Source organism: Bactrocera neohumeralis, chromosome 2 (assembly GCF_024586455.1).
Source record: "Bactrocera neohumeralis isolate Rockhampton chromosome 2, APGP_CSIRO_Bneo_wtdbg2-racon-allhic-juicebox.fasta_v2, whole genome shotgun sequence".
Taxonomy (NCBI): domain Eukaryota; kingdom Metazoa; phylum Arthropoda; class Insecta; order Diptera; family Tephritidae; genus Bactrocera; species Bactrocera neohumeralis.
In genome coordinates, this window is record NC_065919.1 from 32,939,425 (window position 1) to 32,959,818 (window position 20,394).

Consider the following 20,394-nt stretch of genomic DNA (forward strand, 5'->3'; position numbering starts at 1 on the left):
TCCCTTTTTCTACATCAACTGTCAAGCAAGTAGCACGTGCCGATATACGCATTACTACATATTGGCGTTGAAAGAAAATATCAACGTCGAGCAAAAATGCTCAAAAGCACGATGGATGAAATGCGAAGAAATGCATTGGATTCTCTCGAGCAAATGAGAGAATTCAAAACCAAGCTTCAAATACAATTTGAAAATGTTGAAGAATCATATTTTGAAACTCAAAATATCAAATTTGTTGAAACAACTAAAGAAATATTGAGGAACAAATAGATGTATTTCGTCAAGAATACAAAATCATCATCGAAAGGATAACGGAGAAATTAAATAATTATAATTCACCACAAACAATGTATTCCAATATAAAACTGCAGGAAATTAAAATTCCGATGTTTTACGGTGAAATCTCACGATCTTCCACGATCTTTTTAAAAGTTTGGTGCATGATTCGAAGCACTTTACAGAAGTGGAAAAGATGTTCCGATTGAAGACATCATTAGGTGGAGAAGCTGGTAGATTAATTCAACATCTACCAATAACAGCAATAAATTATGAAGCTGCTTGGCAAATTCTCAAGGAAAGGTATGAGAATAGAAGGCTACAATTTACAGCACAAGTAGACAGACTACTTGATCAACCGACAGCAAATGGAGAAAGTGCACAAAGCATGAAGCAGCTGTTAGATACCACCAAAGAATGCATTTATGCTTTAAAAGGGCTAAATCTAAATTTAAATGACGAACAAGCCATCATAGCTCGGATAGTGGTTCGAAAACTAGACAAAGAAAGTCTACGTTTATACGAGCAAAACGTAAAAAAAGTAGGGATATACAAAGCCTAGATGACGTCTTCAGTTTTCTGGAACAGCAATATCAAGCTCTAGAAGCAATACGCGACAGAAAACCAACTAAATGGAACAATCAAAAGCAGCCACAGCGAACACCTACATTTTATACAGCGGCACAAAATAATTGTGTATACTGCAAGGTTCCTGGGCATCAAATTGGTGAATGCAGAAAGTTTCAGACATTGACTACGATGAATCGAAGAAGATTCATAACAAACAACAAGTTATGCTACATTTGCCTTGATCACGTATATGAAGGAAAATGTAATAATAAAAAGAAGTGCAATAAGTGTGAAAGAAATCATCATAATTTATTGCACTTCAATGAATTCCAAAAAGGAAAAGGAGGAAGTGAAGAAAATGTCACAAAAACATCTTCCACAATGATGACGAAACATTCGGAAATGGCGATACTCCTAGCAACAGCACAGATAAGGGTGAAGGCAGCAAATGGAGAGTATGTGACATTGCGAGCCCTAATCGATCAAGGATCCCAAAAAACTACTATTTCCGAAGAAGCATCTCAAATACTTCATTTACCAAGAAGAAGAGAAGTAACTGAACTACAAGGTTTAGGAAATACCACAGTGGGAGTGTCCAAATTTAAAATCAACATTAAAATCAAGCCGAGATTCCTAAGCAACGAGGCGTACAATGTCGAAGCACTAATTTTGCCGAAATTAGCGAGTGCTCAACCAGACAAAACGTTTAAATGGGATATAGAACAATTCAAAAACTACACTTTAGCTGATCCCAATTTCAATAAATTAGATCGAATCGATATTGTCATTGGAAGTGACATATATGCCGACATACTAGAAGAAGGTATATTTAAAAAAGACCGAATACTAGGTCAAGCTACGAAATTGGGCTGGATATTGTCGGGAGTTTTACAACAACCGAGAAAAAACAATACAATTTTAGCAGCGGTTACTACAACATTGGAGAAGTTTTGGGAAATAGAAGACACTACAACTCCAGCAGATACAGCAGATGATGATGAATGCCTAAGAATTTTTGAAAAAACAACAGTAAGAAATGGAAATAATCGATTTGTCGTCAATCTACCTTTTAAACAAAAAAAAAAAAGAATTAGGCGATTCTCGCAAACAAGCTATGGCGAGGTTTCTTAATCTTGAAAAAAGGTTCGCTACGAATGACGAGTTAAGAAAACAATATGTGCAATTTATGAAATAATATTCAGAAATGGGCCACATGGAAAAAGCAAGTGAAAATAAATGCGGAAAATACTATTTGCCACATCAAGCAGTGATTCGAGAAGACAGTAGAACGACTAAACTACGAGTAGTTTTCGATGCGTCTGCAAAAACTACAAATGGAAGTAGTTTAAATGACATCCTCTTCATAGGACCGAGACTTCAAAGAGATATATTTGACATTATAATCAAATGAAGACTTTGGCAATATGTATTAACTAGTGATATTGAAAAGATGCTTCGACAAATTAAAATAACAGATAGTGATCAAGATTACCAACCTATATTGTGGAGAGAAACAAAAGGAGAGCCGATAGAAGAATACAAACTACAAACAGTTACATATGGGACAGCATCAGCTCCTTTTTTGGCAACGAGAACTTTACAAGAAATTGCCAAACTATGCGAGCCCCACAACTATTTGCTTTCAAACATCATTAAAAACGACTTCTACATGGACGATTTAATGACAGGAGCAGATTCAATAGATGAATGTAAGGCCATTCAGTATGAAATATCGAAACAACTACAAAAATATGGATTTCACTTAAGGAAGTGGATGTCAAACAACAGTGAAATCATAGCAACAATTCCGGTAAATAACGCGAATGAAGTAATAAAAATAGCAGAAGACGAAACAATAAAGACATTGGGTATTCAATGGGATCCTACCAAAGACATGTTTGGATTTAATACGAATCTTTCAACGCAAAAGCTGGTTACAAAAAGACAAGCTTTGTCTGATTTAGCGCGAATTTTCGACCCAATGGGATGGCTTTCACCAACAACCGTTATAGCAAAGTTATTTATACAGAAACTTTGGTTGATGAAACTCAACTGGGACGAGTTACTTGACGAGAATTTAACAAAAGAATGGCAAGAGTTTATGCAGCATATCTTCTTCTTCTTCTTCTTAATTGGCGTAGAAACCGCTTAAGCGATTATAGCCGAGTTAACAACAGCGCGCCAGTCGTTTCTTCTTTTCGCTACGTGGCGCCAATTGGATATTCCAAGCGAAGCCAGGTCCTTCTCCACTTGGTCCTTCCAACGGAGTGGAGGTCTTCCTCTTCCTCTGCTTCCCCCGGCGGGTACTGCGTCGAATATTTTCAGAGCTGGAGTGTTATCGTCCATCCGGACAACATGACCTAGCCAGCGTAGCCGCTGTCTTTTAATTCGCTGAACTATGTCGATGTCGTCGTATATCTCGTACAGCTCATCGTTCCATCGGATGCGGTATTCGCCGTGGCTAACGCGCAAAGGACCATAAATCTTTCGCAGAACTTTTCTCTCGAAAACTCGCAACGTCGACTCATCCGTTGTTGACATCGTCCAAGACTCTGCACCATACAGCAGGACGGGAATTATGAGTGACTTATAGAGTTTGGTTTTTGTTTGTCGAGAGAGGACTTTGCTTCTCAATTGCCTACTCAGTCCGAAGTAGCACCTGTTGGCAAGAGTTATCCTGCGTTGGATTTCTAGGCTGACGTTGTTGGTGGTGTTTACGCTGGTTCCAAGATAGACGAAATTATCTACGACTTCAAAGTTATGACTGTCAACAGTGACGTGAGAGCCAAGTCGCGAATGCGACGACTGTTTGTTTGATGACAGGAGATATTTCGTCTTGCCCTCGTTCACTGCCAGACCCATTTTCTGTGCTTCCTTGTCCAGCCTGGAGAAAGCAGAACTAACGGCGCGGGTGTTGAGGCCGATGATATCAATATCATCGGCATACGCCAACAGCTGTACACTCTTATAGAAGATGGTACCTTCTCTATTTAGTTCTGCGGCTCGAACTATTTTCTCCAAAAGCAGGTTGAAAAAGTCGCACGATAGGGAATCGCCTTGTCTGAAACCTCGTTTGGTGTCGAACGGCTCGGAGAGGTCCTTCCCGATTCTGACGGAGCTCTTCGTGTTGCTCAACGTCAGTTTACACAGCCGTATTAGTTTTGCGGGGATACCAAATTCAGACATCGCGGCATAGAGGCAGCTCCTTTTCGTGCTGTCGAAAGCAGCTTTGAAATCGACGAAGAGGTGGTGTGTGTCGATTCTCCTTTCACGGGTCTTTTCCAAGATTTGGCGCATGGTGAATATCTGGTCGGTTGTTGATTTTCCAGGTCTAAAGCCACACTGATAAGGTCCAATCAGTTTGTTGACGGTGGGCTTTAATCTTTCACACAATACGCTCGATAGAACCTTATATGCGATGTTGAGGAGGCTAATCCCACGGTAGTTGGCGCAGATTGTGGGGTCTCCTTTTTTATGGATTGGGCATAGCACACTTAAATTCCAATCGTTGGGCATGCTTTCGTCCGACCATATTTTACAAAGAAGCTGATGCATGCACCTTATCAGTTCTTCGCCGCCGTGTTTGAATAGCTCGGCCGGCAATCCGTCGGCCCCTGCCGCTTTGTTGTTCTTCAGGCGGGCAATTGCTATTCGAACTTCTTCATGGTCGGGTAATGGAACGTCTGCTCCATCGTCATCGATTGGGGAATCGGGTTCTCCTTCTCCTGGTGTTGTGCGTTCACTGCCATTCAGCAGGCTGGAGAAGTGTTCCCTCCATAATTTAAGTATGCTCTGGGCATCAGTGACTAGATCACCTTTGGGGGTTCTACAGGAATACGCTCCGGTCTTGAAACCTTCCGTAAGCCGCCGCATTTTTTCGTAGAATTTTCGAGCATTACCCCTGTCGGCCAGCTTATCAAGCTCTTCGTACTCACGCATTTCAGCCTCTTTCTTCTTCTGTCTACAAATGCGTCTCGCTTCCCTCTTCAACTCTCGGTATCTATCCCATCCCGCACGTGTAGTGGTCGATCGTAACGTTGCGAGGTAGGCAGCCTGTTTTCTCTCCGCTGCGACACGGCACTCCTCGTCGTACCAGCTGTTCTTTTGCATTTTCCGAAAACCAATGGTTTCGGTTGCAGCTGTACGTAAGGAGTTTGAAATGCCGTCCCACAGTTCCCTTATACCGAGTTGTTGACGAGTGCTCTCAGAGAGCAGGAGTGCAAGCCGAGTAGAAAATCGTTCGGCTGTCTGTTGTGATTGCAGCTTCTCGACGTCGAACATTCCTTGTGTTTGTTGGCGTGCGTTTTTTGCTGCACAGAGGCGGGTGCGAATCTTAGCTGCAACAAGATAGTGGTCCGAGTCGATGTTAGGACCTCGGAGCGCACGCACATCTAAAACACTGGAGACGTGTCTTCCGTCTATCACAACATGATCGATCTGGTTGGTAGTTTTTCGATCCGGAGACAGCCAGGTAGCTTGATGAATCTTCTTATGCTGGAATCTAGTACTACAGATAACCATATTTCGGGCCCCGGCGAAGTCAATCAGCCTCAACCCATTTGGGGATGTTTCGTCGTGGAGGCTGAATTTACCGACCGTAGTGCCAAATATACCTTCTTTGCCCACCCTGGCGTTAAAGTCGCCAAGCACGATTTTGACATCGTGGCGGGGGCAGCTCTCATAAGCGCGCTCCAAGCGCTCATAGAAGGCATCTTTGGTCACATCGTCCTTCTCTTCCGTCGGGGCGTGGGCGCAAATCAGCGATATGTTGAAGAACCTCGCTTTGATGCGGATTGTGGCTAGACGTTCATTCACCGCAGTGAATGATAGTACTCGGCGACGGAGTCTCTCTCCCACCACGAATCCTACACCAAACTTGCGCTCCTTTATATGGCCACTGTAGTAAATGTCACAAGGACCTACTCGTCTCTGTCCTTGTCCCGTCCATCGCATTTCTTGGACGGCGGTGATGTCAGCCTTTGTCTTTACGAGGACATCAACCAGCTGGGCAGCGGCACCTTCCCAATTAAGGGACCGGACATTCCAGGTGCATGCCCTTAATTCGTAGTCCTTATTTCGTTTGCCATGGTCGTCATCAAAAGGGGGGTCTCTCATCCGAGGCTGGTTGTAGCTCTTCACTGGGGGTGTTTTTTATGTGGCGGGTCCCAAACCCAGCGCACAACCCTTGTAGGGAATGTTTCGCCTTCTCACTTTAGCTCGCCTTCGAACGGATGTTCTTAGGCTACCCAGAGGATACTTGGTCAAAGACCGGAAGTAGTGAGCTGCTTGAGCCATGTGTAAAAGAATCGTTTCTGGCCACTCCCAAGTGAATGGCGATCAGAGAACTTTCCTCACTTGCGTGAACTTCTACACATGACTCCATCCTCCAACTTCTACACATGACTCCATCCTGCATTATGCAGCATATACCAGAGATAAAACGAATAAAAATTCCTAGATGGTTTGAAACTAAAAACAACTTTAAATTTGAACTACATGGATTCGCAGATGCTTAAGAGAAAGTTTATGCAGCAGTTGTATATACTAAAGTTGGATCAGTTATAACAATTGTTGCTGGTAAAACTAAAGTGAATCCAATTAAAAATAAGAAAACGTTACCAAAACTGGAACTATGCGCGGCTCACCTACTTGCTAAATTGCTGCAAAGGATAAAAACAGTCATCAACAGAGAAATGAAAATATTTGCTTGGAGCGATTCAACTATAACGTTAGCATGGATAAATAATTGCCAAAGTAAAGACAGATTTATTAGAACACGAATAGAAGAAATCAAATTACTTGTTTCCAATGCGAAATGGCAACACGTTGGAACAAAGGACAATCCAGCTGATGTAGCAACCAGAGGGGTACTGGCGAACAAACTAATAGAACACGATCTATGGTGGAAGGGACCAAAATGGTTGCGAGAAGAGGAACATCATTGGCCAATAAAGAAGATTATTCAAATCGATGCAACGTATGTGACAACCTCAGAGGAATTACATTTCTTGGATAAGGTAATACTTAAATATTCTAGTTTAAGCAAATTAATAAGGATAGTAGCTTATATTTTGCGATTTGTAAAAAGAATAAGAGGGAAAAAATGCCCTGAATACTTAGTTAAATCTGAAATGAAGGAAGCTGAAGAAATGTTAATAAGATATCAGCAAAAATTACAATTTAGAGAGGAAATTCAGAGTTTAGAAATAAAAAAAGAAATTAATCATAAAAGTAGCATTGCAAGCTTAAATCCAATTTTGGATAATAAGGAATCCTTCGTGTAGGAGGTAGATTGGGTAATTCAAATCTTCAATTTAATCAAAAGCACCCAATAATATTAAATAAGTCACATTTGTCATCATTGATAATTGAAAATATTCATAAAATAACTTTACATGGAGGAAACAAGTTAATGGAATCAATGATTAGAAGGAATTACTGGATTGTTGGATTGAAGAATTCTATAAAAAAGACAATTCGAACTTGTAGTAGATGCGTACGTTACCGCAAAGAAGTAGCAAAACAATTAATGGGAAATCTTCCAGAATTCCGAGTATCTATGTCAATTCCATTTACACACGTTGGTATAGACTATGCAGGACCGATTCATATGAAATGTTCAAAAGGACGAGGACAAAAAACATTTAAAGGATATATAGCTGTATTTGTTTGTATGGCAACAAAAGCTATTCATTTAGAAGCAGTAAGTGATTTAACAACCGAAGCGTTCCTAGCTGCTTTGAATAGATTTTTTGCTAGAAGAGGTAAAAGTCAACGTATATATTCGGACAATGGAACAAATTTTGTCGGAGCTTGTAGAAGATTAGACCGAGATTTTAAAATGGCAATCAAAAATAATTCAGCCGTAGCTCCCATATTAGAAGCAGATAAAATTCAATGGCATTTCGGGCCCCCGGCAGCTCCTCACTTCGGAGGAATTTGGGAGGCAGGAGTGAAGTCGGTGAAATATCATTTAAAAAGAGTGATAGGCGAAACTAAATTGACATTTGAAGAAATGATTACTTTGCTATCACAGATTGAAGCAATACTGAATTCACGACCTTTATGTGCGATAGATAGTGAAAGCGATATAGACGTTTTAACGCCTGGCCATTTTTTAATAGGATGTCCAATAATAGATTCTGAAGCAATTAATGATAACCAAATAGGTTCATTAGATAGATGGAAATTAATACAAAAACTTAAAAAAGACTTTTGGAAACGATGGGAAAGCGAATATGTTGTAATGTTGCAACAACGCATGAAATGGAAAACCAAACAAGCTAATCTCGTACAAGGACAAATAGTTATTATTAAAGATGAAGAAACTCATCCAGCCAAATGGCCATGAGGAAAAATTATTGAAACTCATCCGGGAAAGGATGGAAATATAAGAGTTGTAACTCTAAAATTACAAAATGGCGTACTTAAACGGCCCGTTCACAAATTATGCCCACTGGAGGTAACAAACAGCAGTAGAGCAGAGGAAGCAAATCATGTGACAAGTTTGCTGACTTCGAGAATAACAAAAAATACTGCAACCTCAGAACGACCGAGTAAATCAAGCAAATTGATGATGTGGTTCTTAACGATACTCATGCTAGCAACACAAACTAAGTCATTATACATTAATGATACATCTAAATCAGGAGCTTCAGTGACTAAACTAAAAAATAATACAGCAATATATTTGGAACCGATTAGTAAAATGGACATAATAAATTCAAAATGGAATTTAATAGTCTATTACGAATTAGGTACTTATTATGATCGGATGCATAAAATACAAGAATTTATTAACAGACTTGAAAATCAATGCAAAATATTGACCTATTACGAAGATGCCTGCAACTTTAAATGACAAATATAATAGTCTTAAAGCAAATAATGAATTGTTTATGAAAAAACAAAATAGAAAAAAGCGAGCACCATTCGAATTCGTTGGTTCAATTTACCATATATTATTCGGAATTATGGATGCTGATGACCGAGAAAATATGGAATCAAATATTAGAAATATTTTCGACAACCAAAAAGATATAGCAAAATTGTTTAAAAGGCAGACATCGGTAGTTGATTCTACCATAAATATATTAAAAAAGACAACAGATGAAGTTAACCGTAATTTTGAGAAAATGAATCAACAACTTAATAAATTTTATAACGAACTAATAAAAGATCAAAATGCTGAACGAATGACCTTGATGTTTCAAATATTAACCATTTCAATAGGAATAGTTATGGACGAATGTGAAGAAATCCAAACTTCAATAATTAATCTTCTAATTGACATAAATCATGGTCGCATAAATCCAAAACTATTAAAGCCTTCGCAACTTAATAAAGAAATTGAATTTATTAGAAACAAACTACCACACAAATTAATACTACCTGGAAGACAATCGGGTAACGAATTAAAAGAAATTTATAAATCGATGACTGCTAAAGGTTTAATTGTTGATTCACGGCTAGTCATAAACCTAGAAATTCCCTTAATATCGTATGAACCGTCAAACGTATATAAATCAAATCCACTTCCAATAAATTACAAAGGGAATATGATTATTCCAGAAATAAAGGCAGAATATTTAATATACAAGTTTGATTTGAATCAATATTCACTTATAAACCAAGTAGATCTAGATAAATGTTCTACTAACTCAGAGAATCATTACCAATGTCCTGGAAATTTAGCTTGGAAATCAGCGACGGATAATTCATGTGAAGTAGCAGCTTTAAAACAATAAGAAAATGAAGCATGTGATTTCAAACCTTCTACAAATGAAAACGTTTGGAATTATCTTCTCAAAATCGGTGGCTTTACAAATTATTTAGCAAAGCTATGATATATCTAGAATGTGATAATAATCAACAAATGCATATAGAAATCCCTAGTCAAGGCATTATGACAATAAGAGAAGGATGCACAGTCCGGCATGAAGGAGTAACTGTAACAGCATCTCATCATATACAATCTGAAATTAAAAAAGAATTGCTATCCTCTTCTTGGGTTAAAGATATTGAAGATATTCCAGAACTACAAATAAAACCTTTTGATTCAACATTAATAAACAATACCAAAGATATCGTACATCTTAAACAACAAATAGAACTCCTCAAAACAGAAAATATAAAATTAAAAGGTATAAATTTTCATCACGTAAGTGGTCACGTTTCGCTAACATTAGTTTTGATAATAGCATTAATCATTACTATTTTATATATAAGATCCAAATGTGTAACAAGAACTGTGACTGCTCCATTTGAACTTCCAGTTAGACATAATTAAAAAATATTAATAATAAAACATAATATACAAGTAAAGTTAAGATACAACTTTGGCCCCTGACAGAATGTTCATAAAGATATGAACATGAAAGTTTTGTAACCTTAAGATAGAATTATATATACAAAATTATATTTTTGACACAACTACATTAATACATAAAAATATACATGTAAACAATAAATTAAATAAAAAGTATATACAGTCCACTAAATGTCAAGTGCAATGGTAAGCAACAAAATTGTAATATGAGACTTGCTCATAAAAATGTGAAAATCATTGCACATAAAAGAAAACTCATAAATTAGAGTATACATAATACTAATATTAAAATACAAAATATACATACTCGAAATATTAATGCACACAAGCAACAGATAAGAAAGTATCAAGCGTGTGTACGTATGTGTATAAGTGCGTTAGATGCACTAATCTAAAAAACTATAAAATATCAATGCGTTGGTATCTGAAAAATGCAATAAAAATATAATACATATTTACACATGTGTATGCACACTAAGCATACACACATATACATATATACATAGTTAAGAAATTAGAATTAAGAAATGTATTGAGGGAAGAAATTTTAATAAAGAAAACCAGAGTCAAAAGTGAACTCTCACAGTACAGACTTAAGCAAAGACTGTCTTAATCTGTACACAGGAGATATTTCGTCTTGCCCTCGTTCACTGCCAGACCCATTTGCTTTGCTTCCTTGTCCAGTCAGGAGAAAGCAAAACTAACGGCGCTGGTGTTGAGGCCAATGATGTCAATATCATCTAACTACGCCAGCAGCTGTACTCTCTTATAACAGATTGTAGCTGATCGATAATGTTCTGCAGCTCGAATTAATTTCTCCAGCAGAAGATTGAAGAAGCCGCACGATAGGGAGTCGCCTTGTCTGTAACCTCGTTTGGTATGGAATGGCTCAGAGAGGTCTTTCCCGATACTGACGGAGCTTTTGGTGGTGTGTGTCAATCTTCGTTTCACAGGCATTTTCCAAGATTTGGCGCATGGTGAATATCTGGTCGGTTGTTGATTTTCCAGGTCTAAAGCCACACTGATAAGGTCCAATCAGCTTGTTAACGGTGGGCTTTAATCTTTCACACAATACGCTCGATAGAACCTTATACGGGATGTTTAGAAGACTTATCCCAAGGTAGTTGGCGCAGATTGTGGGGTCCCTTTTTGTGGATTGGGCAGAGCATACTTAAATTCCAATCGTTTGTTGTTCTTCAGACGGGTAATTGCTATTCGAACTTCTTTATGGTCGGGAATACGTCTGCTCCATCCTCATCGATTGGGGAATCGGGTTCGCCTTCTCCTGGCGTTGTACTTTCACTGCCATTCAGCAGTCTGGAGAAGTGTTCCCTCCATAATTTTGGTATGTTCTGGGCATCGGTGACTAGATCACCTTTGGGGGTTCTATAAGAGTATGCTCCGGTTTTGAAACCTTCTGTAGCCGCCGCATTTTTTCGTAGAATTTTCGAGCATTACCCCTGTCGGCCAGCTTATCAAGCTCTTCGTACTCACGCATTTCGGCCTCTTTCTTTTTCTGTCTGCAAATGCGTCTCGCTTCCTTCTTCAACTCATGGTATCTATCCCATCCCGCACGTGTTGTGGTCGATCGTAACGTTGCGAGGTAGACAGTCTTTTTCTTTCCGTTGCGACGCGGCACTCCTCGACGTACGATCTGTTGGAATTTTCCGAAAACCAATGGTTTCGGTTGCAACTGTACGTAAGGAGCTTAAAATGCCGTCCCACAGTTCCCTTATACCAAAATCTTGACGAGTGCTCTCAGAGAGCAAGAGTGCAAGTCGAGTAAAAAATCGTTCGGCTGTCTGTTGTCATTGCAGCTTCTCGACGTCGAACCTTCCTTGTGTTTGTTGGCGTGCGTTTTTTGCTGCACAGAGACGGTTGCGAATCTTAGCTGCAACAAGATAGTGGTCCGAGGTAGCACCGAGTGACGGGGGCAGCTCTCGTAGGTGCGCTCCAAGCGCTCAAAGAAGGCATCTTTGGTCACATCGTCCTTCTCTTCCGTGGGGCGCGGGGCAGATCAGCGATATGTTGGAGAACTTCGCTTTGATGCGGATTGTGGCTAGACGGGGTGAATGACAGTACTCGGCGACAGTACTTGGCGACGGAGTCTCTCTCTTGCCACGAATCCCACACTAAATTTGCGCTTCTTTATATGGCCACTGTAGTAAATGCCACAAGGACCTACTCGTCTTAGTTCTTGTCCCGTCCATCGCATTTCTTGGACGGCGGTGATGTTAGCCTTTATTTTCACGAGGACATCAACCAGCTGGGCAGCGGCACCTTCCCAATTAAGGGACCGGACATTCCAGATGCATGCCCTCAAATCGTAATCCATAATTGCCATGGTCGTCATCAAAATGGGGGTCTCTCATCCGAGGATTGTTGTACTTTTCATTGGGTGCGTTTTTTATGTGGTGGGTCCTAAACCCAGCGCACAACCCTGCGGAAAGGATGTTTCGCCCTCTCACTTTAGCTCGCCATCAAACGGATATTATTAGGTTACACAGAGGATACTTGGTCAAAGACCGGAAGTGGTGAGCTGCTTGAGCCATATGTAAAAGAATCGTTTCTGGCCACTCCCAAGTGAATGACGATCAGAGAACTTTCCTTATTTGCGTGAACTTCTACACATGACTCCATCCTTTTAGTTTTTCTTTAATCTAATTTTGTGTGGGTGACTGCATATAGTATATGTATAAGGTATGGGGTAGATTTCGCATGTCAAGGCACTATTTGCTTTTTATACCCTGGATATATTAAGTTTGCCTCGAAGTTTGTAACACATTAAAGGAAACGCCGGAGACCTTTAGAATATATATATAAATGATCATCGAACGTAAAATAAATCACTCCGATAGGACCGATATAGCCTATAGCTGGCATAAAAACTGAACGATCTAACTCAAATGCTTGTATGGACAAATTTTTCGTTTAACGAGATATCTTCACGAAATTTGGAATAGGTTGTTGTCCAAAATCAACTGCTTGTATCGTATCTTTTGTATTTGGGAAGGATATTAAAGCTTCGGTTCTACCCAATTTAACGTTTTTTATTTTTTGAGGTATATCTTAGGTTAGGTAGACGCCATTTGACAACTAAAAACACCGTTGTGATGTTCAGAACTCCTAAGTAATAAAAAAATAATTTCCCATACTCATTAATAAAAATGTTATTCCTGATATATTCATACATTCAAATTGCACAAACTATATTTTGCATTTGAACAAAAACTTGAGTCCAAAATAAAACCCAAAATCTACATTTATTTCCAATTTATTGCATAGAAACAGCGAAGCGAAATGAAGGTTTTTCGATATAAGTAGTTTGAAAGAATGCTTAGCCAGATATTCTTGTATTTTATGTATAGATATATGTATACGCACACATAAAATTATAACCTTAAATACACTTTAATTCCAAACATTTATAAATTCACTCATAACTCAACTTAAAGTTGTATAACACTTTTATAAATACAAAAATAATATAAATTGAATACTTCTGTAGAGAATTGTCTTAAATGTGCTTACTAATTAATTACTTATTATACATTTAACGTTTTACATTAATATATAGTATGCTTTTATACACATAATATACTACTATGAGCAAAAAATAGTAATACTTTGTTCATCATTTTAAAATTCTTAATATGTTCTTCAAAGTCTATGTCGTCCCCTCAAAGTAATCTCCCTTGTCCCCAATCTTCGAAACAGGAGTTGAAGTCACTTTTCGGAATAGTCTTCATTGCGCGTATCGATTAACGTTTAATGTCTTCAATTGACTCAAAACTGTTTACCCGGTGCGGTCGTTTGAGTTTGCTGAACAGCCAGAAGTCACACGGAGCTAAATCAGACGAATACGGTGGTTGCGGCACGATAGTGATTGAAAATTTGGCGAAAAACTCACGAAGAACCAATGCAGTATGGGACAAAGAGTTGTCGACCTACAATTCCGACCTCTTTTTACAAATAGCTACGTGCAAACGACGCAAAACACTCAAATAGAATTCCTTGTTGACAGTTTGGCCGGTTGGAAGGAATTCGGAGTGCATCACACCACGATAATCGATGAAAACTGGCAAAATAACCTTGATTTTTTACCTTTTTCTTGACAGCCTGGTAGTCGGAAAACATTGTTTCACAAACGTTAACGAGACGCGGTTTTCGAAAAAATTTAGGAACTATTAATCGTCGATGCTCAAGCAACAATTCTTTTATTTTATTGAGGTGTTGATCATCAGTTTATGGTGATGGCCGTGCTGGACGTGGTTCGTCGTCAACGACACTTGAGCTTCTTTGAATAATTTATATCAATCAAAAACTCTTGCTAGCGACTAACAATTATCACCAAAGGTCTTTTCCAACATTTTGAACATTTCGGCACCAGAAATTTAATTCTGAACACAAAATTTAAGGGAAATTCTTTGTTGAATAATTTCACTCATCGTAAAAGTCGCCTAGTGAACTTTATGTACTTCAGAAAGACTAACACTAGTGATTATTACGTTGTGAAAGTGTGCACGGATGTCATAGTCATACGAGCCTAGGAAAAAAATATTTCGACAAATGGTTTTCACGCGAAATTTAAATTTAAAAGCCTTACTATTTTTGCTCACAGTAACAATTTAAACACATATTTTTATGTGACAAAATTAAGAAGCCAATTGTTTGAACCTCGCGCAATCGTTCCTTCTTAGAGGTGTCGAGCGAAATTCAAAGAAGTTGAATTTTTCCATTACATAAGTATATATGTACAATGAATATTAATATACGTAGAAGTTTATTTAAATACATCATAACTTCGATTTATGGCAAATACCCTAAAGTGTCTTCCAAAGAGGCATTCACAGCTTGCATCGACTGATAATTACAATGCAAACTGCCATGTTTTTCAAACTCTGTAAGCAAAGTTTGACCTTTGTCGCGAGCACTCTTCAACGATTCTGATTTTGAGTTTTTTTCCATTGCTCTCAATTTTCCCAATAAATCTTCAGCGCTATGAGATTTTTGGGATGAACTCGACGATAAAACACCGGTACTATGATGTTTGTGCCGTCGATCGATACTAGAGGAATCACGCTTCTTTACGGACTGAACAAACTTCTTTCCTTGCTCGCTGCGCGCACTTCTTACCGATAAACTAGTCTTAGACTTAATCGAAGGTGGTGGACACATGCTTTTAATGTCAGTTGTTTGACTAAGTTTCATATCGGCAAAAATAGCAGCTGCTTCTACACTTTTTTTTACACTTAAAGCTTCATGTGGTTGGACCGACTTTCCATTACTGCTTATCGTAAAGAGCTCGTAATCCAAAGCTAGCTTCTCTGCGGTGGTTCGACTTTTAGTCCTACCTTTGTGCGAAAAACGAGTGCTCGTGTCACCACGAATAGATCTTTGCTGACGATCACGCTGGCTGCGTTGGCAATAACATTTGCTAGTGCTGACACAACTATCAGTATCACACCACGTAGTATCCGAATGTGTGTTTGTAAAATCACACACGGGCAAAGCACTCTCTTCTTCCACCATGGAACAGTAGCATTTTTCATCCGACTTGCAAGATATTAAGGAATCCCTATTAATATTACCTCCGGAAGAGTTATTTGTATTTCGTCTGCTGATGCTAGTTGTATTATTTGACGTAATAATGTTTCGTTCACTTTTGTGGCGTAATCTGCTGTCGACGTGATCCGTTCGTAGACTGCAGTAACATCGGTCCGCTGATGTACACGTGCATGATTCTGAATCATAGCTGCACTCGGAACAAGACACGTAGCTGCAATTGCAATCATTGTAATCTGATAAGTAACTTCTAGGACCTGCTACGTACCCGCTGCTGCTGTTTCTATTTAGCCCACGAAGGGTGTTGTCTTTGCGCACCACCGATACGTCCGAACCACTGGTTGCTACTCGCATCCGCTGATGGTCATTTGACTGCCCTGTGACGGATGGTTTAACTGCATGCGCTCTACTCTTACTGAGATTTTGGACTTCTTCTTTTTTATTCGGGGGAAATTTTGACATTGGTTTGCCGCGACAAGATCTAAATTGGCCTAAGTGGAGAACTTTTTTTAAACTCCTCGTTCCAAACATAAACGTTTTGGATTTTTTCTAAAATAGATAAGCATAAATGATATTTACATATGTATCTGTAAACAAATGTAAACTAATGCACGAATATAATCAATGTTTCTTTGATATTTTAAAGTACTTTGTAATCACCTGTGTTACTGGAGCGTTACTTCGATGCTTCAACTTTTTTTTCCTTTGTCGCCGCATAATATTCTTTGATCGCTGGAAGAGTTCATCCTTTGTGAGAGTTACCGCCAATTTCATAAGGAATTCTTTGTAGATTGGCTTAAGATCGTTGAATGACATACCATCGGCGTCAATTATGGCATAAAGAATTTCGTCCAATGAATGAAGGTTTTCATGCAAGCGGAATTCATTAAACAGTTCGCTGAAACCAAGTGGTGAACTAGAAATAAAATTCAAACAATTCGAATACTAAGGGAGTTGATCAAGAATTATACACCACATATGCCCAAAACAGTAGACATTAGAGAAAGAAATGAGAAAATAATGGGTTGGTCCTAAATTGAGGGATGCAAGTTTGTATGCATCTAACATACAGATACTCGTACTATTTTATTCAATAGTAAATTTAAATGGATCCTAGATTTTGTGCACATGTTTTAACAACATTTAAAACCTTTTCATCAATACTAATTCATAATGACCGAATCGTTTCTGATAAGCCATAAAATGGACAAATGCGTAAAAACTGCCATAGTCTAAAGGAAATCAAATAACTCCCCAGTTTTGAGGTTATATGTATAGTAGGATAAAAGTAACCGCATTCGATGGAACGATGAGCTGTACGAGATATACGACGAGATCGACATAGTTCAGCGAATTAAAAGACAGCGGCTACGCTGGCTAGGTCATGTTGTCCGGATGGACGAAAATACTCCAGCTCTGAAAGTATTCGACGCAGTACCCGCCGAGGGAAGAAGAGGAAGAGGAAGACCTCCACTCCGTTGGAAGGACCAAGTGGAGAAGGACCTGGCTTCGCTTGGAATATCCAATTGGCGCCACGTAGCAAAAAGAAGAAACGACCGGCGCGCTGTTGTTAACTCGGCTATAATCGCGTAAGCGGTGAAGAAGGATAAAAGTAAGAAAATATTAATCTACAGAGTCAATTGTGGAATTATAAAACTTTTGTTTGATTTTCGTGCACAAAATATATATGTATATGATTATCCCACCTTCTGTGCCAATTACTGTGGTAAAAGTAGATAAAAGGAAGGAGTTTAAGAATCTAATAACATTTGAAACAGCGACGGTGAAAATGAGTGGCACGAACTTTATAATGACTTTGCCATAGTTTTATGAAATTTTGTTACTTTGAACAGGTGTTAAGTTGAGAAAGAAACAATCACATAATAGAATGGTTTAGGTTGATATTCTAAAAAGCGGTGTAATTACTTGAGTAGAAAATGAAATGGCACTTACCCACCACCTCCGCCTAGTTTACCAGAATGTCTACGCGCAGCTCTTGATTTATACCGCGTAAGTCCTCCCGTGTTTAGGAAGCTACCGGATCGAGGTATTGCCACGCGCGTTAGTATATCTCCATTATTATCGTTACGTAGGACGCTGTTAGAGTTACTACCCAATGAATCCGCAACCGATAAGAAGCCGCCACCTAAAATTTCGGAATAGTAAGCACTCGCTATCGAATTTACAAGTAAAAAAAAGTTACTAATATTATTACCTCCACAACCATCACAAAATGCGTCTTTGAGAGCAATGCCAGCTTGATTACCTATGTTACGTACAGAGTTATTAGAGTGTAAACTGTTAGGAACCGGAGGGGCACGTTTACTTTTTTGAGATTTACGTCTTCGTTCTTCAGTTGTAGTTTCCGTCTCGTTAATAACATTATTGCTAGAAGTAAGAAAGCTGTTGGAACCACGCTTTTTCCGCCCAGATCTAGGAGGTGTAGCAATTTCTGCGGCGCCCATGCTTTCACTAGAACTACGCAGGGAACTTTTCCGACCATTAGATAAGGCTTGGGATTGTGATAAATAATTTGACCCCGTTCGAGCCGAACTACTAGCAATACTTATACAACTAACGCCGTTTTGATTACGTGGTGTACGTCGTTTAGTGCTTCGATGCGAACTAGAATTTACGTGGGCCATTAAGCTCTGGTACAATGTGGCAGCGATAACAATTGCATCTTCGGTACTTTTACAAATGAATGCATGGCATTTTAGAACCTTTGGCAAACCGGGGGCCCGCATAACGACTGCAAAAATTGGAGAATGCCCATTATTTGGAACATGATTTTTTTCATTGCCACTGCAAAATAAATAATATTTTTTTAATGAAGTCAAAAACGCTGAATTAAATTTTCTATTCTCTTACTCCAATGGACGAAATAAGGACGTTTTGTCAATATTGTCCGGATCTGTAATCAACGGTAAAAAAGCAGCACCGCCATCACTATCTGAGACAACGAATTTCACTGCGGACCAAACTGCTATGTTGTGAAATGGAGTGATATTCTCTTCACTTTGAGTGTTGGTGTTATAATTAGCATTAATTTTAACTCGCAATCCAGTTGTACAGATTTCCAGAAAACCAAAGCACTTTTTCTAAATGATTTGTATAAAATGAATTCTCGCTTAGTCTATTTCATTCACTAATATATTATATACATATTTAACTACATATATGTATGTACATATATGTATTCAAATACCTTAGTATTCAACTCCTTTAAATAAAGTTCACGAAGAGGTGGCTGAAGCCCTTGAAGGCTAGTTACTTTATCTTTTAGCGGTAATGAGCCCAAGTATATAACTGTAAAGCTGCTGGTGGCATCTTTAGCCACATCAGTAAAAAGCTGCTCGATTTGTTCCTGAACACTATTACTCATACGTTGCACATCTTTTTTAGTGGAAGTTGCAAGGTTTTTCGTCGACTCGGTAGATTCCTGCAGCAAACTTGTAATGGATCGAGCACTCTGCCCTGTGCTTGCCAACTCACTTCGTCCATACATGATTATGGAACGAGTTCGATGTGATCCTCTGGTGTCATCAAGTCGATTGCTGCGTAGAGATCTACAGAAAGTGGTATAAAGAGACAAATCAATATTTGAATTTAATCATAAGATTTATGGTATTTCGTATTAACACAAATGTAAGTAAGTTAACACAAATCAAGTAAAGAAGGTCTAAGTTTAAATGTAATCGAACGTTTTATACTATCGCAATTTGATAATGTTGGGGAAATACTTTCAGGTGTAGCAAAACTTTATATTAAACAAGCAAGAGAGGGCTAAGTCCGGCTGTAACCGAACATTTTATACTCTTGCAGAGTTCAAATCCAGAGAAACACTGGTGGCAAAACTGTATAATAAAAATTGTTGCGAAGAGAATAAGTTTAAGGAATCTCAATAAACATTCTCTAAAATTTTTAAATCGAAATTCAAATTATTACGGTCGATACTTTTTTTCAAACCGCCGCCATTTTGTCAAATTTCAAACAAAAAAAATAAAACTTCCATATCGCGATAGCGACTTTTCTACAGCTTAACAAAATTTTTGAAATTTTTGCTTTAGAACAAAAATGGGGCCGCAATCGCGGACATCGTACAGGACCTTTTCTGTCTTTGCGTGTCATTTTAACCATTATTTAACTATTATACATCCAATAAATAAACATAAAAAAATCATTTTGTATTCGTCAAGAATGTATAAAACAAAATCGGTCCGATTAGTCACACTAAGCCGATCCCTTAATAAATTGAGTAGATGCGGTAAACGTCTACCAGAGGATCGAAATTCATTATATTAGGGATTTAAGATAAACACACAGTTCTCAGGTATACTCGAAAACATGAACTCATACCCTGAAAACGAACGAAAATGATTATATGTAATTTATGGGAGTGGAGGTAATTCGTTATGGCCAACCGGAAGTTCGAAAATTGTATTTTAGGTATGTAAATGCAGACCAATGGACGTATTGACCAATTTTAACCATTTTGCAATACCATATGCTACTAACATGTCACATATAAATAATTAGCTTCCTTAGTTTCATTAAGGTACACTTACCATCACCAATATATTAATTATATGGGGGTCAGGGCAAGTTTTTATTCGATTTTATCCATTTTAGGCCCTAATATACGTATACACAGT

At 38.4% G+C, this 20,394-nt stretch overlaps 2 protein-coding genes across 4 annotated transcripts in view; one reads left to right on the plus strand and one right to left on the minus strand.

Moving 5' to 3' along the window:
* The first annotated feature begins 1,227 nt into the window (after positions 1-1,227).
* Positions 1,228-1,977, plus strand: LOC126751417 (uncharacterized). Its single transcript, XM_050461664.1, has one exon. The coding sequence runs from the start codon at positions 1,228-1,230 to the stop codon at positions 1,975-1,977; it is 750 nt and encodes a 249-aa protein (XP_050317621.1).
* Positions 1,978-13,689: 11,712 nt separating this feature from the next.
* Positions 13,690-20,394, minus strand: part of LOC126763347 (uncharacterized) — a 43,120-nt gene continuing 36,415 nt past the window's right edge. For 2 of the 3 annotated variants that reach the window (XM_050480768.1, XM_050480757.1), the window contains exons 2-8: positions 18,948-19,308; positions 18,611-18,840; positions 17,955-18,544; positions 17,693-17,885; positions 16,400-16,655; positions 16,008-16,288; positions 13,690-15,953 (exon numbers count right to left, since the gene is read on the minus strand). In XM_050480768.1, coding sequence (XP_050336725.1) covers positions 14,984-15,953; positions 16,008-16,288; positions 16,400-16,655; positions 17,693-17,885; positions 17,955-18,544; positions 18,611-18,840; positions 18,948-19,247 — 2,820 coding nt within the window. In that variant the 5' untranslated portion in view covers positions 19,248-19,308 and the 3' untranslated portion in view covers positions 13,690-14,983. Of the gene's footprint in view, positions 15,954-16,007; positions 16,289-16,399; positions 16,656-17,692; positions 18,545-18,610; positions 18,841-18,947; positions 19,309-20,394 lie in introns of all 3 variants that reach the window. The other variant, XM_050480749.1, reaches the window with a different exon arrangement.